General features: G+C 49.4%; 1 protein-coding gene across 1 annotated transcript in view; it reads left to right on the top strand.

Annotated features, from left to right (window-relative positions):
• The first annotated feature begins 205 nt into the window (after nucleotides 1–205).
• The window catches only part of Cdh13 (cadherin 13), a 674,883-nt gene continuing 656,239 nt past the window's right edge, over nucleotides 206–18,849 (top strand). Inside the window, exon 1 of the mRNA XM_090356987.1 lies at nucleotides 206–468. Coding sequence (XP_090213113.1) covers nucleotides 421–468 — 48 coding nt within the window. The 5' untranslated portion in view covers nucleotides 206–420. The remainder of the gene's footprint in view (nucleotides 469–18,849) is intronic.

Raw genomic sequence — 18,849 nt, 5'->3', positions numbered from 1 at the left:
GCCCAGCGTGATTTGTGGGGCTGGGCCCCAACGCGCCTCCTCCTCCTCATCCCCCTCCTCTCCCTCCTCTCCCCCCTCCTCTCCCTCCTCCTCCTCCTCCCCCTCCTCTCCCTCCTCCTCCTCCTCCTCCCCCCTCCTCCCCCCTCCTCCTCCGAGGGGCTTGCTCTTGGCGAGGTGCTCGCCCCTATCTGCCATGCAGAGCGAGGGCGCTTTATGAAGGCATCCGTCTTGTAAAGCCATTGGTCCTGGTCATCAGCCTCTACCCAATGCCTCCCTGATGCTGCCGCTCATCTATCTGGGAAGTTGGCTGGCTGGCGAGGCAGAGCCTCCCCTCAAAGCCCGGCTCCCACGGAAAATATGCTCAGTGCCGCCGCGGCGTGCGTGAAGGAGATCGGCGCCAGGCGCGTCTAGTCGGGCAGCATGCAGCCGAGAACTCCGCTCCCGCTCGCGTGCGCCCTGCTGTCCCAGGTAGGGAAGGGGCGGCCCGCCCGCCGGGCTCCGCGCGCCCACCCGGCGCTGCGCCTCAGCCGCCGCCGCCGCGGGGACCGGGCGCTCCGGGCGCCGGGCAAGCCTGGCCGGGCGGGGAAGGGAGGCGATGGCAGCCCCGCGGGTCCGGGGACCTGGCCTCCCTCTCCAGCTCGCCTCTGTGGCGTGCGTGTGTGCGTGTGTGTGCGTGTGTGTGTGTGTGCGTGTATGTGTGTGCGCTCGCGTGAACCTGTGTGCCCGTGTGCCCGTGCGCGCGTTCCGGGCGGGAGGACGGGGCTCGGGCCGGCGGGGACGCCTGTCTCGCCCACCGCCAGTGGGGGGAACTTCGGGTCTCCTCCTTCCGAGGCGCCCCAGCCTCGCGTTCCCGCAGCCCCGCGCCGCGCGGTCCGCAGGGCGGGCTGCCTGGCTGGAGAGGCCGAGCTGGCATCGCGGACTTCTGGGCACCAGTCCCCCGCGCCCAGCCCCAGCCCAGCGCCGCAGCCCGGAGACTGTTGCTGTCGCTCCAGGCTCCGGCCGCACCCGCGCCCGGGTCGCCTACCTCTCAGACCCCGGGCCGAGGCCCCCGCCCCCAGCCCCCCCCCCCGCGCCCCCATTGTCCAGCCAGCCGGGGCTTCGCTGGAGCCTGGCGGCCGCCTCGGCTGCCTCCCCCGGGCGGGTGGCGCGGAGCGCAGAGAAAAGTTCAAGCCGTGCCCACCCGGCCGCCGCTGCCCGTTAACCCTGCACATGCCTCGGTGCCGTGCCGGGAAGGACGGCAAGCCAGGGGCAAGGCCAGGCCCGGGCCACGGCCCTGAGCCCTGGGGAAGTTGGTGTGCAGAAAAGCAGGCAGCGCAGACGTTGGTGTGCAGAAAAACAGGCGCCCAGCCCTGACCAGGGCCCCCGCTGCCTCCCCGGAGCTTGGGGTCTCAGGCGGAGAGAAGGGAAGGAGAAGAGACTGCTCTGGGTGCTTGGGGTGGACAGGCAGAGCTTGCTGGGTGTCTGAGAAAGAGGCGCGCGTGTGAGTTGGGGATGAGAGAAGGAAGTACGTGTCCTGGTGGGGACTCGCCACGTGCAGAGATCCCATGCGGCACCCCAAAAATGCCTTGGCCATTGGAAGGACTCAGGGGAAGCGGATGGGTGAGCCCGTGCTCAGCTTCTGACCTCCCCACCCTACACCTGTGGCCCTCCCTCAGAACTGCTCAGCAGAACTCCCCACCCAGAGTAGCCGGAGACCCATAATCCCCAGTCCTGCCTCGTTTGTCCACCCTGCACGTGGATATTCTTCAGGCTGTGTGTTGCCTTGGAAGTGGGGCTGGGCATGCGCCAATGGCAAGGCTGGGTGGACGCTCCTCTGCCTGTACCACGGGGCCACCAGTGGTTTAGCCTCGCTGGTGCCCAGATGCACTGGGCATGCGTCCCAGCCTTGCCCAGACAACTGGTGGGCAGGCTGTGTTCAACAGGAGGCCTGAGGTCAGGAGTAAGCCAGGCCTGCCACCCAGGCCGTTGGTGTCTGGAGCACTTACTCGGGATTTATCCAGGTCTGTTCTTGGTGTCTTTCTACCTCAGTTCCAATTCCAGGGCAAATGCTAAATTTTATCTTACTTGGAGCAAGACAAACCAAACCAGAGACCCCCAGATCCCACCCAGCAGGTTCAGTACACACAGCGCCTTTTGCAAAGCAACTGGCATATCTCCTCCAGGGCCAGGCTGCTACTGGAGGGCCAGACACTTGGTGTCTTGAGAAAGGAAACTGAATTGCCCTTCCAGAAGATTTTATTTCTCCTGTGGACTGCCATGCACACTCAGGGAAAGTGCCCACTTAGGGCAGTGCAGCAGCACCTGGGAGGGGAAATAACTTGGTGGTCCAGTTGAGTTCACCAGCAAGAGTTCAAGGGCAGGGCTCTGTAGGCATGGGACAGAGTCATCCAGCCTGGGAGTCAACCAGCAAAGCCAAAACTTTCCTGAGGCAGAGAAAACAAAAGAAAGGGAAAAACAATGTAATAAACCAAATTAGTCACTGCACTGGTGGTGCTCAGGCAGGCCTGGGTGTGTGTTTTCCACTGCAGTTGTAAGGCACTGGCTTTGGAAGCCCTAGGTCTCTGTAAGCTTATTGACAAAGTTGCCTTTTATGGCATTTGGGTAAGACCTTAGGAATTCTAATCAACCCGTGCCGGAAGCTGGCAAAGAAGAACCCTAGTGGCCTTTCCTCTCCCATGAAGTATTTTGGGAAAGACAATTCCAGAAGTAATTTCTGAAATTTGGCTATAGCAATGGATGTGAAACAAAGGCATGAGCTAGAAAATCCACTGTAAATACGATTCTCTGCCCCCCCCACCCAAAGCAGGGAACACTTATGACTACCCCAGAGCTTCTAACAATGCATGAGTAATCCTCCAGGAATTAGGATTTTAGGGAGTGGTTCAGGTCTGCAGAGCAGTTATTTAGGAATGCCTAACAGTCATCCATGGAAATATTGAGATGTGGGTGGAAAGAGCAGAGTTCAGAATCTTGGTCTTCAGGATTTTATGGTATCTTGTATCATCTATCCATGCAATCTTTAAGAATAGTGATTTCTTTCTTGAGCCTTTTAAAACAGAGGGAAGACTCAAGAGTGGTAGAGGGTGCCTCAGTGCCATGGCTTCAACATGTGGTGACTTATAAACACTCCAAAAGTCTGGGGGAAACAGAGATGTAAGTGATGAAAGGAATCAAAATGATAGAGGTCACCTGTCTGAGCATATTTATTTACTTGTAACTCCCAAAAGTGACTTAGGAAACTGTGACTGAGTCAGGGGTCTGGATCTCTGCAACTCCACCATCTGTTATAGAACGCCTTCAAAGTTCTCTTCATCAACCTCCCCTGCTCTCCTTCCTTCCCTCCTTGCCCTTTCCTATCTTTAGCCTTTGGGTTTTCTCCTTAGTAAAAACCTATTTCCTCCTGAAAGTATCCTCTGTGTGTTATGGAAAATTGCCTAAAACAACATATACAGTGACTGCACAATGTGGAAGTGCTGGCATTTTGGTGGATACACAGGTCCACTCCCTGAGATTAACTCTTAGGTGAAAGTATAGCTAGGGTCTTGAATATATCTTCCTTGCTTTTCCTTCCCAAATACTGTTGCTTGGGGAGTCCAAATAATTTCTCCATTTTGGAAAATATAGAGAGACAAACTGTGGATTAGATCCTGTTTGAATGACAGTTACCTCATCCAAATTACCCCCCCCCCCCCGCAAACACCACAGCGCTCCTGCATACTGGTGGGAGCATGTGTGCATCTCTCTATGTTTTGGTCTTGTTTCAGTACCTGTTGAAAAATTTCTCCAGAAGAGGGCTCCATCCGCAGCATTACAAAATTCTGAATCTACAGCTCATATTTTAAAGAACTTTGGTGGAACAGCTCCACCAAACCACAACCATTCTCCTTATTCCAGATTATTTGCTACAAGCTCCCCTAAAGGAGAAATCCTATCACTATTGCTTTTTTTTTCCTCAAGAGTGTCTGTCCTTCCTTCTTTTTTTCCCACCCTTATTAGTTTGGTTCCATTCTAGTCTATTCTTCAACTGTGCATCCATTCAACAAAGTAGAGCAAGAAAAATGTCAAAGACCGGTGTACACAATCCAGTGTGAAGTTCTGAGATCTCCTGGCATTTGGTTTTACTTGGACTGGCCTTTATTCTTTAGGCAGCCACAGGGCAGGGAGCATTCTGCTTAGGAAAGGAGGTAGCCCTCCCAATTAGTTATCTATCCAGTGGAGAGAAGCAGGCACCATTGTTCCTCACTCCAGCACTAGTTAAAAAGGAGAGGCAAACATCCATCTGTCATCCAATTAGAATAATCAGTTGGGCAGAATCAAATCAAGTGACCAGTGGCTTGGACATTGCTTCCATTTAGCTGTCAGCAAGGTGTCCATGTGCCTGTGAGAATCTGGCCCTCTGAAGAGAAGATGCCAATTCAATTCTCCATGGCCTGTCTCTTCTGCAGCCACAGTGGTTGGCTGGGCCACGGGGTCCCTTGGCAGTCACCACATCCTCTGGTTAGGGTGGAAAGTCATCTCTTATTCCAGAGAGAGAGGCAGCAGCAGGGAGGCCTGGGAAAGGAGAGATGACACTGCAGACAAAGTGTGCGTCAAGTCAGGGTTTGTGGGGAAAGAACCAACCTCCCTCTGGCTTAGCCTGTTGGATCACGGTTGTCAACCTCTTGTTCTTTGCCTCAACATGGCAACTCTACTTTTTTGAGAGGTTGCAGAGTGGCAGCCACAGGCCAATTTTAGGTCAGGGAACAACTTTTTTTTTGGCACAAATCTTTTGAAAAGTAAGAAATTAAACATTAAAAGAAAACCCCATAAAATGACTCAGGTTTCCCAAGCTTCTAAAAAGAAATCAGGAGGTCTGACATTCTTAGACCTTCATTCCTACCCAGTCTTATTTGGTAGGGGTTGAGCCCCCTTCCCTACCCACTGCTTAGAGTTCCCTCAGCCCCTCAGCCCCTGGACAACACCCATCCTGTTGGACCCCCTGCCACTTGCCCTTATATCCGCATGAGCTTGGACCTCTTCATTCATAAATTGCCAGACCTAATCACATGGACTCAGGTAATTCCTCCTTAATGGGCACTGGCAAAGGCGGCTTCCTACAGTGCCCACAATGGCACTGCAGTGCCCTGGTGCCACGTGGCTAGGGGACCTTTACTCTCAGTGCTGCTGGAGAACGACTTGTAGGCCGTTGCTTCCTGTGCAGTAATTACATCAACACAGGTAACATTGTGTTACTCATGGGTCCTGGAATGTCAGATTACCTAAAGGCTGCCATGTATCAGCAGGTCAGAGACTCTGGGACCCCTGGGTGGTATCCAGGCTCTCCCACCTTGCATGTGGGCAGTGCTCTGCCAAAAGCATTGCTACCATTAGGGTACGCTGCACCTGATGTGATCATCCCAAGTGTTGCTCGTCCACTCGGCGGCCTTCACGGTAGCAGTGCAGTGACTGCCTGAACTTGGTCTTGCAGGGGCTGCAGTGGCAGGTAGCTAGCAGTCAGCCCTTGTAACTTTCCAGGCAAGTTACAGGAGGTCACAATCCCAGAATGTCTCATGCCTGGGGCACTGTTACCTGCAGTGCTGTCCTGGAGCTTATGCCATGTTTTAGATTTTTTTTTTTTAAATAACACCCAATGTGGTTTTACATCCACTGTTAATGCTACCAGGGATGCTCTCAGCTCTGGAAGTGCTGCATGAATCTGGCTACCTCCTCCCCCAGTAGCAGGTGAGACCCAGAAGACCCATGTTTTCCACAGCTACAGACCCTGAGGATCAGGGGAAATAGAAACATAGTCACCAGTCAGAATGAAAGTCATATGTTTCTGCTGCCAATTGCCCACAGAAGTCAAATCCTTGAAAATTAACATTAGCAACAGGCACGTTTTGACATGTCATGTCTCATTTCAGAGACACAAGAGTCACCGATCTGCAGAGGCACAAAGACCCTGTGTCTCCCAGCAGAACTCCTGATGGGCTGGGGAAGAGGGTGGCAGCTGCTGCCCTGCCACATGCCTGGGCAGAGCCGGAAATGAGTTCAGTCTCTGCCTAGCCTGGAGACCTTCGAAGGAATGTGGCAGTCTCTACCCCCTGCCTCAGAGGCTCCCAGCCCTGGTCTCTTTCCTCCCAGGTGGCTGGAACTGCTTGTGTGATTGAGGAAGGATGTGGTTGATGCAAACCCGTGGACTTGGGTCCCTTGATTGTCTCTCCACCTGTTGCTTGATGGGTCAGGGTAGGGTCTGCAGAGGGCTGCTGGACCTCACCAATTGAACCTGTGGCTGACTGGGTTTATGTGGGCTCCTTTTCATCTGCCACACTTGTGGGCACTTTGGGCCATCCAACTCTGGGGTTGCAAGTTATGGCCAGTAGCCTGTTTTATAAATAGCTGTATTGGATCATAGCCACACCTATTCATTTATATAACTGTTATGGCTGTTTGGTGCTGTGGAAACAGAAAAAAATCGTGTCTGGCTCCCAAACCTTAAAATATTTACTATCTTCCCCTTTGTAGAAAAAGTCAGCTGGCTTCTGACCTAACTCAAAATTGTAACCAAAGAGACAGCGGGAGACTTCTTAAAGGGATGGATGAAGGTTTCCTTCATTAGGAATGGTCCCTCCTGTGCCCAGGGGGATTCACCAGACTGTCTTGGCAACATCTCCAGTAGCTACCTATGGAGGACCTCCTATAGGTGGGCATGGCCCATGTGGTATCTGTGTGCGCGGAGTCCAGCTGCTAATGAGGCAGGCTCAGTCTCTGCTCTCTTGGGGCTCAGCTTGGCAGCAAAGATCAATATCAATTAATGAATAATTTAAAACCAAGACAACCTTTGGGAAGGGAGGAAAGGCAGTTGTGTGAGGTCATGCCATTCTACACATTGTGTGTGTCTGGTCTTTATCCCACTCTTCTACTGAAGTATATGCTCCTACAGACCACACATAGTTGACTGACATGTGTGTGTGTGTGTGTGTGTGTGTGTGTGTGTGTGTGTGTGTGTGTGTGTGGTGTTTCCAGGGTTCACAACAGTTCCTGGCACCAAGTAGGCATTCAGCAAACATGAATGAATGAACAAGTGAATGAGTTACTACAAGGAATGAAATTCAGATAGAGGGCGTGGAAGGCCTAGCTGAGAGCCTGGTGTTCAAACTTGAAGAGCAGGGCTTACAGATGGAGGGTGGAGATGGGAAAGGCATCCCAGGCAGAGGGCATCTCCAGAGGAGGTGTGGCCAGGGTGCTGGTCACGTGGATGATTTTAGTATTTCTCAGAACAGTGGGCAGTCTTTGAAGGTGATAAGGAGAGGGAGAGGGGGAGGAGTGACAAGAATGTATTTCCATTTTGAAGAGGTCACCTTGTTGCAACCCGGCAAATGGGCTGGAGTGGGTATGAGGAGAAGGGAGAAACCAGGCTAGTCTAGAGCTCACTGGGGTGAGAGTGCAGGTGATGGATACGTTCTCATCAGATGGAGAAACTGGCAGGGCTCCATGGCGGCTGGCTCAGAGACGGCTGGGTCAAGCAGGGGCTAAGGATTGCTGCTTATCTCTAACTCTTCCAACTGGGAGGAGCCAGTTGCCAAACAGAAGTGGAGGTGTTTGACTTTTGTGGAAGACCCATGAAGATGACCATGGGAGTGTCAGCTAGACCCCAAGCAACTAGCAGAAGTGTGTGGGCCTTGTTATGCCGAGCTGTCAGACCCAGACCATGCTGGGACTGCTGTTGCTTAGAGGAATGGGAGTGCAGCCCCGAGATTAACCAGTCTCTGAGACTTTTAATGCAAAAGATATTTGGGAGAAACAGTGCCAAGCCCTTTGATCATTTCTTGAACATTGAATCAACAGTACTAGAAATATTTCTTACACGAAGCAAATAATGATTGACTACTTTCTGCAAGCACTTTGCAAATGCTAACAAGCCTTAGTTTCACCATATCAAGCGTAGCTGCCATGACTCGTACACTTCTTAGAATAGTACCAAAATGTTCTTCTGGGTGCCAAGCAATGCTGTGCTGGAAATGTTTACCAACTGGATCTCTCTCTCTCTCTCTCTCTCTCTCTCTCTCTCTCTCTCTCTCTCTCTCTCTCTCTCTCTCTCTGTCTCTCTCTCTGTCTCTCTTTCTCTCTCTCTCTCTCTGTCTCTCTCTGTCTCTCTCTCTCTCTCTCTGTCTCTCTCTCTCTCTCTCTCTCTCTCTCTCTCTCTCTCTCTCACACACACACACACACACACACACACACACACACACACAGGCACAAACCCAAAGCAAGATGTAGCCACATGGTGGTGCTTACCAATTACTGTGTTATAGTTGCTGGAAATGTTTGGGAATATTTGGGGTGACCACATAGGAATAAGAGCACCAACTCAAAAGGAATTTGGCAGAGCCAAGTTTACTTCTGCAGAGGGGAGTGACACAGACAGGAAGCCAAGTAAGCAAGTAAGCACAGTGGGTGGGCCTTTTGCCCAGGCTTTATCACTAACTTATTGCTGCCCTTTGTTCTGATTGGACAGAACTTAGGTTCACAGTCTTGCACAACTGGCTAGTTTGAAAAGGGCTAAAAGTTTATCCATGTAATCAACCAATTAGGACATCTAGCCCAAGTAGGGACTTGTCAGGAACACAATTATTACTCAGCTGGTGCTCTACTTGTGGCCATACCTCCAGCTCTGCGAATAACAATTCTTACAACAGGATGTGACTAAATTAAAATAGCTTCTTGTAAGATGGCAACTACCCTTAAAATGGTAGTGCTTATGCCAAGCAAGCACTTTGACAAAAAGATTCAAGTCCCACCTAAGTACCCTCACCATGGGTGACTTCTCCCTACCATCCAGTTTAACAGTGAGTGGGCTCTAGGAAGCTGTTAACTGGCTCCTGCACCCTGTAGACCTGGGCCGAATTTCCAGAGCAGTGGGCAGTCATTGAAGGGCGCATCACTTTTGATGTAACCAATGAGAAGTTTGTCCCTGGTCTGTGAAATAGACCACTTTTCATGAGATTCAATGGGCAGCGTAGTGTTAAGACCCCGGAAATTCTAATTTGCTATAAAGATGCTCACAGGTGGTCAAGATCATGATCACCTTCAAGGATACAGGTGTCCACAGCTTCTCCACCACCTCAGAATCCATGATTCTGCTGTGGCCCCTGTGAAAGTGTTTGGTGAATTTGATTGAGTCACTGAGTGAAGCTTGATGTGTGAAAACCAGTGTATTCAGTGGCAATGTTGATTCTGAGCTCACCTCTGCTGCTTTTCTGATGTCTTTCCCTCCTTTTCTCCTCGTTTCCTTCAAAAAGAGGTTTATTCTGTGCCTGTATGCCAGACTTTCAACCAACTGACTTATGCTCAGGAGGGAGTGTTCACAGTTGCTGTCCTGTTTCAACAGGTGGAAAGGCTGGGGAGCTTATGAAACCAGCCTGGGACCACAAAGAAGGCCCATGTGAGCAGGGATCTGAGCCTGGTTGGTGTGTGTGCACCAAGTGTGTGAAATCTTCAGTCAGCCCCTAAGTATTAATAGGTGTTTAGAAAACTCAGAGGTAAACACAGTGGCCAGAATCTCTCTTCTCATGGCTTTCATAGTCTAGTTAGAAATAGGCAGATCAGTTGCTGAAGTAATTATGAATTTAGTGGTGGTTATAAGAGGAAAGTTGCTGATGTAGATAAAGACAGGGCCTCCCCCTTCCTCCTCTCCATCCATGTCCTTCCTTTCTTCCTTTTTTCTTTCCTCCTTTTCCTTCCCCCCATTTTCTTTTCTGTTTTTTTTTCTTTCTTCTCATTTTTTTTTTTAACAAAACACCAAGTGACAAGAATGCTGCTAATCTGGGAATGCTGGGATGAACACAACATCCCTGCCCAGCACAAGGAACGAGCTGGAACAGAATTAGAAGCTGTGGGAGGCCGAGGAGGTGGGGTCTCAGATTGCTTAATAGAGTTAAGAAGCCCCCAAGCTTTGAGAGTAAGTCTGAATCCTGGCCCAGATATTTGTATGCCGTGTGGCTGCCGTTAAGTTACTCCTTGCCTGCACTTGGCTCCCCCTGCGTTTTAACAAGTAGAGAATGGAAATGTCCATACCTGCCCTTGAAAAGTTTTGTGAGGACTGAAAAGACATGTATTGACGTCACCTCATGACTGCCATCTGTGAGGGGCTTAACAAATGTCGGATGTATTCATGTTTGAGCATTGTGCTCTGAGGAAGCTGAAAGTACTCTCTGACTGATTCAAGAGAAGGGAATGGGGACCATGCATTTGAAAAGCATTGATAGTAAAAATAAGGTTTGTTCCCTAGGGAGATTCTCATATTAATCGGTCCCCAAAGATTGTTCCCCTGGGGATTTCATGCCTCATAAAAATTATTGGATCTTCTAGATGTGTCTACCAAACATCTGGTCCCTGGAGGCTTGGTTAGGGCAGTGTGAGCACACATGTATACATGTGCCCGTGTCATGAGTACCTTTCATTGATTATGATTATCTTAAATACCTCAGAATAACTACAGCTTACCACAGCTGCTATGTGTCAGTTGTATACATGAGCTCAAATCCTCACTGCAGCCCCTAGGGATAGCTAGTCTCATCTTAGGTTTGTGGATGATGGCAGGTTGTGGGTGGCTGAGTCGTATTTGCCAAGGTCATAGGGTTCACTGAGAACCCATGCATTTTGCCTCCTGTGCATGTTTCTTTCGCTCTACATTATGCTACTGTATATAAAAAAAAACTTCCTTCCCTATGTCTGCCCTCCATTATTTAACCGTTATATAAACATTCACTCTCTTGTTGGTTTTGTTTGCTGATTTTCCTGAAATCAAAATGGTTGCCTGGGATGCCCTCATTTTTGAGTGTCTCCTTTCTAAAAGGTGGATCTGGGACCTCACCTTTCTGCCTGGGTGCCTGAAGCAGCCCTCAGAACTGGGTTAGCCCAGGGTTTTTGTGTTCTTTGTCTCAGAGTCCTGGCCTTTGGCCTGGGCCAAGCAAGATGAGCCATCCTAGGAAGGATGGTTCCAGCAGCCAGGACCCAGATTGGGTGTGGCTAGACCCAAGTTCCACCCTCCACCCTACAGACAGTCTCCGCCTCTGCCTGGCTCTGTGTGTCCCACGCTCCTGGGGCTGCCTGTAGCTCCTCACGCTAGGCCAGTCCATCCCACATCCAATTGTTGGCGGTGTTTTCCCCAGTCCAGACAAAATGACTATGTGGCCCACAGCCAAATGGAGTCACAGGAATTTGTAATGTGTTGCAGTTGGACTGACTGTAACTCCAAGTTTAGTTTTGTTTTCTCAAAACACTTTTGTTTTAAATCCTTTTAGTTCAAATGTCTTCAGTTAGAGTGGCCATTCACTTAGCAATGCTTGGTTCTGACAGTGCATGGTACCACCCTTCAATAAGTGGGCTATAGAGCAGCAATGCTTCTTGTTCCCAAGAGGCTTGCCCCCTGGACAGACACTGTTCAGCTGCTCAAGGCCCCACAGGCCCAGCCCTCCACTGAGTGACCAGCCCTGCTGCCCTCAGGATGTTGACATCTGTGCATCCCTCTAAGCACTTAATGTGATGCTAAGCCATTCCCTCGACAGCCTGTGATTGCATGGAAGCTGTAAGTGTCTAGGAGAAGAGTGGTTACCGACTGTCCTTGTAGAGTTTGTGATCTAACAGGAAGGCAAAAACAAGAATAAGGAAGTGTGATATTTTGGCATGGAGAGAGGCTGTCAGAAAGCATTGATGGGTATAGGTGACAGTTCTCAGTTTGTTCACCACGCTCTCTCGGTCTGAGGATCTTTTATACTGGTGCTATAATCTTTATAGTTCTTAGGGAGGAGATGTCCTACCATTTGTGAAATGAAGCTGGTCATAAATTGAGGAAAGTTTAGCCTTACTGATAACAGTAGTATCAGTTAACTTCTGTTTATTCCTTTGTTGAAATTTTAGCCAAAATATCACTAGCAAGTATTTAAATTAGGAACATGAAATCTAAAATGGTGAAGTTTTTAAAAAATATCTATATAATAAATATATAATCATTCTTGCAGTCATTTAAATATAGATTAAAAAGCAGAATAACAGTTGCCAGAGAAGTATACGATCAAATAGGCCAGGCTGTGTTTCAATTAAATTTTATTTACAAAAATAGGTTGAGCTGGATTTGGCCCTTGGTCTGCAGTTTTCTGAGCTTTGACCCTGACCATCAGCTACCTCATCAGATGGCCAAATTAGGACAAGGGGAGGTGGGTGGGTAGAACAGAGGTCAGGAAAGGAGATCAGCATTTTGTTTGTTCTTTGTTGCTATTAAGATGGAAATATTTCTTTAAATCGCATGTCACTGGATTATAGGTGTTGCCTCTAATCAAGGTAAGGATTCATTTTAGAGCTTGTAGTTCTTAGACTAGCTCTAAAATATCTGAAAATTCAGCAGTAGTCACCTGGGCTGAATTCTTGAGACTTTCTCACTTCCCCGTGTTATCTCTGTGTTTAGCACTGTTGCTTGGCTTGAGTTCCCACAAGGAGTGGTGGGATGGGCTTGGGGGTAAGGGCTGATTTGGCAGGAAACCTCAGGGTTCAAAAGTGGAGTGCAATGAGATAAGAAAAAGAAGCCAAGCTGGGTGGGTGCAGTGGCTCATGCCTGTAATCCTATCTACTCAGGAGGCTGAGATCTGAGGATCAAGGTTCAAAGCCGGCCCAGGCACAAAAGGACCTGAGACTCTTATCTCCAGTTAACCTCTAGAAAACAGGAAGTGGGGCTCGGCTCAAGGATAGCCTTGAGCTGAAGAGCTCAGGGACAGCGCCCAGGCCAAGTTCAAGCCCCATGACTCCCCCCCCCTCAAAAAAAGAAGCCAGTATGCTAATAAAGACTGTGTCATTGAGATTGCACTGGTACTGCCACAGAAATTAGGGCTCATGATTACCCTGAAACAAACAAACAAACAAAAGATGTAAAACTCACTTTCAAATTCTCCCCATGGGAGACATGGTATGGAGGCGGATATCCCTGCGCCAGCCTTCCACTTCAGACCAATCTCTGGTCTTGCTTCCATGCCAAGCCATTGCTGAAGGCTTAGAGGAGCATTTGCTGCTTCAGAGGGGTCCTGAGCAGCAGAGTGGAGGAGCTGGCGGGCACTGGATGCCAGCGTATGCCCACAGCCCTAGGACATGGGATTCCACATGCCACGTTTGTATCACTGGAAACTTCCTCGGCACAGCCAAGGAGAACAACAAGAGTTAAGGCGCGTGCGTGCTTGCGTGCTTGCGTGCGTGCGTGCGTGCGTGCATGCGTGTGTGTGTGTGTGTAACCTTTTGATGTTGCTTAGCCCCCACTTGCAGATATTCTCTTTCCCACTAGATGGTACCAGCATGCCAAAGCCCTGGGAAGCTACTTGAGGGCCTCCTCTTTGATGTGGAATGTAGTCCTACTACATTCAGATGATTAATAAATGAGCAAGCTGAGGGCAGAGGAATGGACAATAGTTTCAGGGGCAGCAGGTAGAAGAAAAGTGGGGTATCTGGGAAGTTACCCTCACTCACTCATTCAGGCATTTGTCAACAAGCATTATCACGGAGGGCTGGCCGCTCTTCCAGACACCAGGAACACAGCAAGGAATCTCAAATCCAGGCATCTCATCCGGGTGAGCTCGCACACAGATGGGGAGGGGATGGCCAGACATGAACAGGCAGACACACAAGGTCTGTCAGGGGCCAATGAGCACTGTGAGGAACGACAAAGCAGGCAAAATGGTGGCAGGGCCAGCGGGAGGCCACAGCCCTCACCTATTCTGCCTATTGCCTCAAGATGAGAGATTATTCCCATGTGCCTTAACCCAGTTCTGCTTCTTCCGGAACCCTCTGGTTATGGAGCTTGCTTGAGAAATGAGACTCTGAGCTTGAGGAGGGCAGAAATGGTGTTTGGCACGTGAGTGTTGACCAATTGGAGCCAGTTGCAGCGTGACACCCAGCGCAGTGGATTGCTTTTTGTTGGATGATTCTGTTTATCTGTTGTTGTTGATTTAATTCATCTGGGATAATGGTGAATTGTGATTGTTGACACACAGTAGAGCTGAATTTTACTCAGAGGCCAGGTTATAAAGTCAAGGTTTAAAGCAAACATAGAGTTGTCATTAACCTTGAAATCTTTGTAAGTTATCCATTAAAGCACAGCGCACATGGTTTTGTATATGCAGCCTCGTGTTGTAATCAACATGGAATGATGTATAATGCATGCTGTAATGTACAGTGCATAATAAAGAATATATGCAAGATATAATTTTCTAACTCTTAATTGCAGTATTTACATTGTTCTTTTCTCTACTAGTTCTCTCTGGTGAAGAGCTGGGTTTACATTTGTTAAATGCACATATGATAAACTTCATTGCACTGGCTTCAGTGAGATTGCTCACTTGGTCTTCCCACTGGTGGTGCCTGAAGGCTGGCAGAACTCCCTCCCTCTGCTGTGTTCTTCCCCAGTCTGGATTTTCCCTGCCAGTGGCATGCCCCGAGGAATCCCAGGAGCAGTCAAGGAGGTCGTGTCTGTGAATGAGGCTCCCTTGATACTTCAGATACACAAATTAGCATGTTGAATCCTTCTGGCGATGCTTCCATGTTTCTACTGTGACTCTAACTCCACATCACAGATGGGGAACCCAGGACACCTGACAAAGGTCCCACAGCCTTGAAACTTTGGGGCTGAGGTCTAGGTGCTTCTGCATGCTTTGTGCTTGCAGGCAGTGGAATGAACTGTCAGAAACAGGCGAACAGAGACTGAGCAGAGGCCTCCTAGCATGAAGTGAGTATGGATGGGTGTTGGGTTTCTCTGTGGTTGGAGAATGTGTTCTGAACCAGTTAGTGGTGGTGACTGCACACCTGTCTGCACTACGCGTACACTCAGACCCGTGGAGGTGTGTGTGTTGAGTCAGCTGTACACTGTGCCAGTGCTGTCTCAATGTAGTCACTGCTAAGCCAGAATGCAGGCAGCCCTAGGGCAGGAAGCTCAAGCTCAGGACTCCTGCCAGCTCCATTTCCGAGTTCACATGGCCCTTTCCACAGGTACTCACATGAGCTGTGCTCTCCTTCTCTAGACTGAGCTGCCTTACAGAAGGGCCCTTTAGTCATCCCCCACCCCATCATAGAGACCAGAGAATGGGGAAGGGCACTGAGAAATCAGGGGCTGGCAAGTGGCTCTGCCAAAATTTAGACCCAGCCATTCCGGGACTTGACTCTCACTCCTGTTGGCCACACCTGTTCTCACCCTTGGTCCGTCCAGGTAAAGCAACCTGCGTGGTCTGTAGCTGCAGGCAACTTCAACACACGAGCGCAAGGCCAGGCTCTTCATCACTTCTGTTTTCCTGATTTGTAAAGTGGATTCTAGATTCTGTCTCTATCTGCCTGGGCAGTTCTGAGGTGGGGGGCTGGTAGTCAGCCCTGAGACTGTAGGTAGAAGAGATGTGTTAGAGTGGCTGATGCCTAAAAGTAGCAAATGGATCAAGAAGTGAAAGAGGGAGAGAAGGAGGGAAAAAGAGGGAAAGAAGAAAAGGGGAGAGAGAGAGAGAGAGAGAGAGAGAGAGAGAGAGAGAGAGAGAGAGAGAGAGAGAGAGAGAGAGAGAAACTCCTTAGCATGCTAATTTTCATCATGCCTAAGTCCATAGCAGATTCTAGAAGGATTTAGGATTTATCCAAATTAGCATGAATGTTTGGCACCCCTTGGCTGGTTCCACTGACGACTCTGACAGCACAGTAATGAGAAGGCAATCTAAGATCTCAGCCCAGGAGCTCTGGCTCCTGACAGTACCACTCACTCTCCAATTCAAGTACCCCCCTCCCCCCCACTGCCCGTTCCCAGTGGGGTTCCTTTGATTCCCAAGTCCCCATACTATGTAAATTGCTCCTCTCTGCCCTCATCTGTGGGTTATTACTTAGATTTTTCTTTCATGTTTAAATGGAGAGTGACAGAGCTATTAGCTATACCCAGTACAACAAGAAAGGGCAGCCAAGTGATCACCCAGGCCCAGGACAGTGTTGAGTTTGCAATCAGAGGGCTGTGCCTTCCTGGGTCTGTGGCTTGGAGAAGCAGCCATCGTCGAGCTGAGCAGAAGGCTGAGAAATGACCATCTCAGATCCGTAGCCTCAGCATCTCGGGAGAGGATGAAGGGGAAAGGCTCTAACAGGGACCTGGTGTCCCAGCTGACAGTGCACTCATGCGAAAGCTATCTGTGTCTCTCATTATGCTTTTCTTGGTGAGTTTTCCACTGCGGAATTTGCAGTGTGGTCTGAAAAATAAGAAAACACTGGCCATATATAAAGTCTGTTACCCAGAGAAGTGAACAAGGTAGAACTGAAGGTGCTTCTGTTTCTCCATGTGCATTTGGGTTTCAAGGAGTGGTTACACTCCATACATGGCCCCCACCCCTGTCCTGCAGTCTTCAGGTGGTTATTCTCAGAATCCCCATGGTGCTTAAAAAAAAAAAAAAGCTGTCAGGAGGCAAGGATCTCTGAGCTTGGGCCTCCAGCAGGCCTAGTACCAGTGTCAGCCACACCTGCTAGTCTGTCCAAATGCAGACTCTCCAGCCTGGATCCACGCAAGTTTTGAGCCTCTTAGAGTGGGTCTAGAAGTGTGTGTTTGTAAATGTGAAGGAGCACCAGAATCGCTTCCTGCCTGGAACAATTCTTTGGTGCCTTGGTTGAATGTCAGCTGTCCTTCCTGGTACCTGACCCGATGCTAGCACGTGAAATGTGGTCCAAACCAGTGGGTCTCAATCAGAGGCACTCATGCCCACAGGGAACTGCTTGTAGAATAAGGGGGCAGTGGGCTGCTGGCATCTAGTAGGCTGAGGTTGGGCATGGGTGTTGTTCAGGACCTTCCAGTGAGGTTGACAGCCCATGTCCAGGAACCACCCCAGGCCGGGAGTCAGTAGCTGAAGTAGAGAAACACTGGTCCCAACACAGACACCACACAGCACCGTGGTACTGTTTTCCTCTACGTGTTCTTAGTGTTTGGAGCCCTTGGTCTGAGGTTGGGTCTGCACAAAAGAGGCCTGGCAGTAAGCCACTGTTCAGGGGTGAGTGTTCAAAAGGTAAAACCGTGCTCTCAGGTGGATTAAACTGAAATCCATTCCCTTGGGAGGAAATAGGGAGATGTTAATGAAAATTTCAAAGGGCATTTAAAGCAAGGGTTGTTATAAGCAATTTAATCAAGAAATGGTGGAGTGAGTTGGCCAAATTAGATAAAAACTGAAGTGGCTAGTGTGTGAAATGCCCAAATCTTTGGGGTAGCTGTTCTAAGAGACAAAAGCTGTTTGCATTCCTAGTGGACAAAACTTGGCCAGGTAGCCACTGATTCTGAGACAGTAACACTGATTCTGAGACATTGTCACTGATTCTGAGACTTCTCATCAGAATCAAATGGGATGAGGTAGGGATCTTCAGAGAGCTGTTGTCCCAAGAGCCAATTCAGAGGATGTGCCACCAACCATTTGGACCTTGATTTTAGGTACTGAATAAATAATCTTTCAGACTCTGTGGACATACAGGTTTTGGTTTTAGTCTTCCTTACTAGAAATTGTCCTTACTACTTGAGGCCTAGGCCATGGTAAGGAGAGATGGCAGGAAGCCAATGCCATAGTTTGACTAGATGGCCATGTCTGACCTGCTTTTTATAAAGCATGTATGAGCTGGGTGCTTGATTTCAGCCCTGTGAGGTAGCTCTTACGGACATTCCATTTACACATGAGTCAGAGAGGGGTTAGGTATGTCCACTGTGAATATGAGCTGAGGAAGTGAAGAAGATAAGGGGTCAAGTCCACAGAGGGAAAAGGAGGACATAGGGCAGGGAGAAAGTGTGACAATCTTGTGGGAAGCATGGGTGAAAATTTGGGGCAGGAACACAGCATATTTGGGGGAAACAACGAGGCTTCTCGGTGCCAGTGAGAGTGGAATTTGATCAGAGCCACAGAGATGAGCGTTATTAATAGCATCACTGTAATTCAAGCTTCAGGATGTCACGGTGGCTGCAAGGCACTGCCTGGCAGTACACCAGGACTATTTACAGGCTAGGAAGTTGGCAGGTGGGAAGAGGGCAGAAGGACAGTTGGAATTCCAGCTTGCCACATAGGCTGTGTGTTTATGTCCTGGTGACTTAACCACTCTGTGCCTTGGGTACCAGATCCATGAAATATAGACAATGATACCTACTAGAGATTGGGAGATTCCCCAAAAGCAAGTTCTGAGAGGAGGATTAGAGCCCAGTAAATTCATCAGGGAAGTGATCCAGGGAAATTCTCAGGAGTGGGGAGGTGAGACAGCAAAGACAGAGCCATGCAGAGAGTCTGTTGGGTATGTAGTAACTGTGGTAGGTGCCTGGATGGAATCTCGGCAGGTCTCCGGGCAGCAGTGTGGAATGTCCACTCCAGTCTCAGCCAAGAAGTGGTTCCTGAGCTTGTCTGCTAGATGTCATTGAGAGGCTGCCCAACATAGCATTGATTTCGAGACTATCAGGCTATTTCAGATATGCTTTGGGTTAAAAAAAGTGCTCGGCAGAGAAGTGTGGAGTCTTGAAGTTAGCAGTTGTGCCAGTCCTGTGTAGAGAGGCCAGAGGAGACATGGGTATGGAGGAGGTAAAAGAAGCCAGGAGAATCTCCTGAGGTCAGTATCAAGAGGCACAAGAGCAGTGTGCCCTCTGGGCCAGTAATCTGTATCTGAGAAGTTAAAGGACCAGAGTGAAGCACTGAAAAAGTGGTGCAGTAATGTTTCGATGTATTATACGTGATAGCACAAATTGGAGCTAGTGATAACTGCCAGCCTTTATCGAGTGGCTGCCATGTGCCTGGCACTATAAATGGTCCACAAATAGGCTAAATTTCAAGCACAAGTAAAGTAGCTAAATGACTCAATGGAATA

The sequence above is a fragment of the Megascapheus bottae genome, chromosome 24 (assembly GCF_031878675.1).
Source record: "Megascapheus bottae isolate mThoBot1 chromosome 24, mThoBot2.hap1, whole genome shotgun sequence".
Lineage (NCBI taxonomy): Eukaryota > Metazoa > Chordata > Mammalia > Rodentia > Geomyidae > Megascapheus > Megascapheus bottae.
This window is presented reverse-complemented; position numbering and strand designations above follow the sequence as displayed.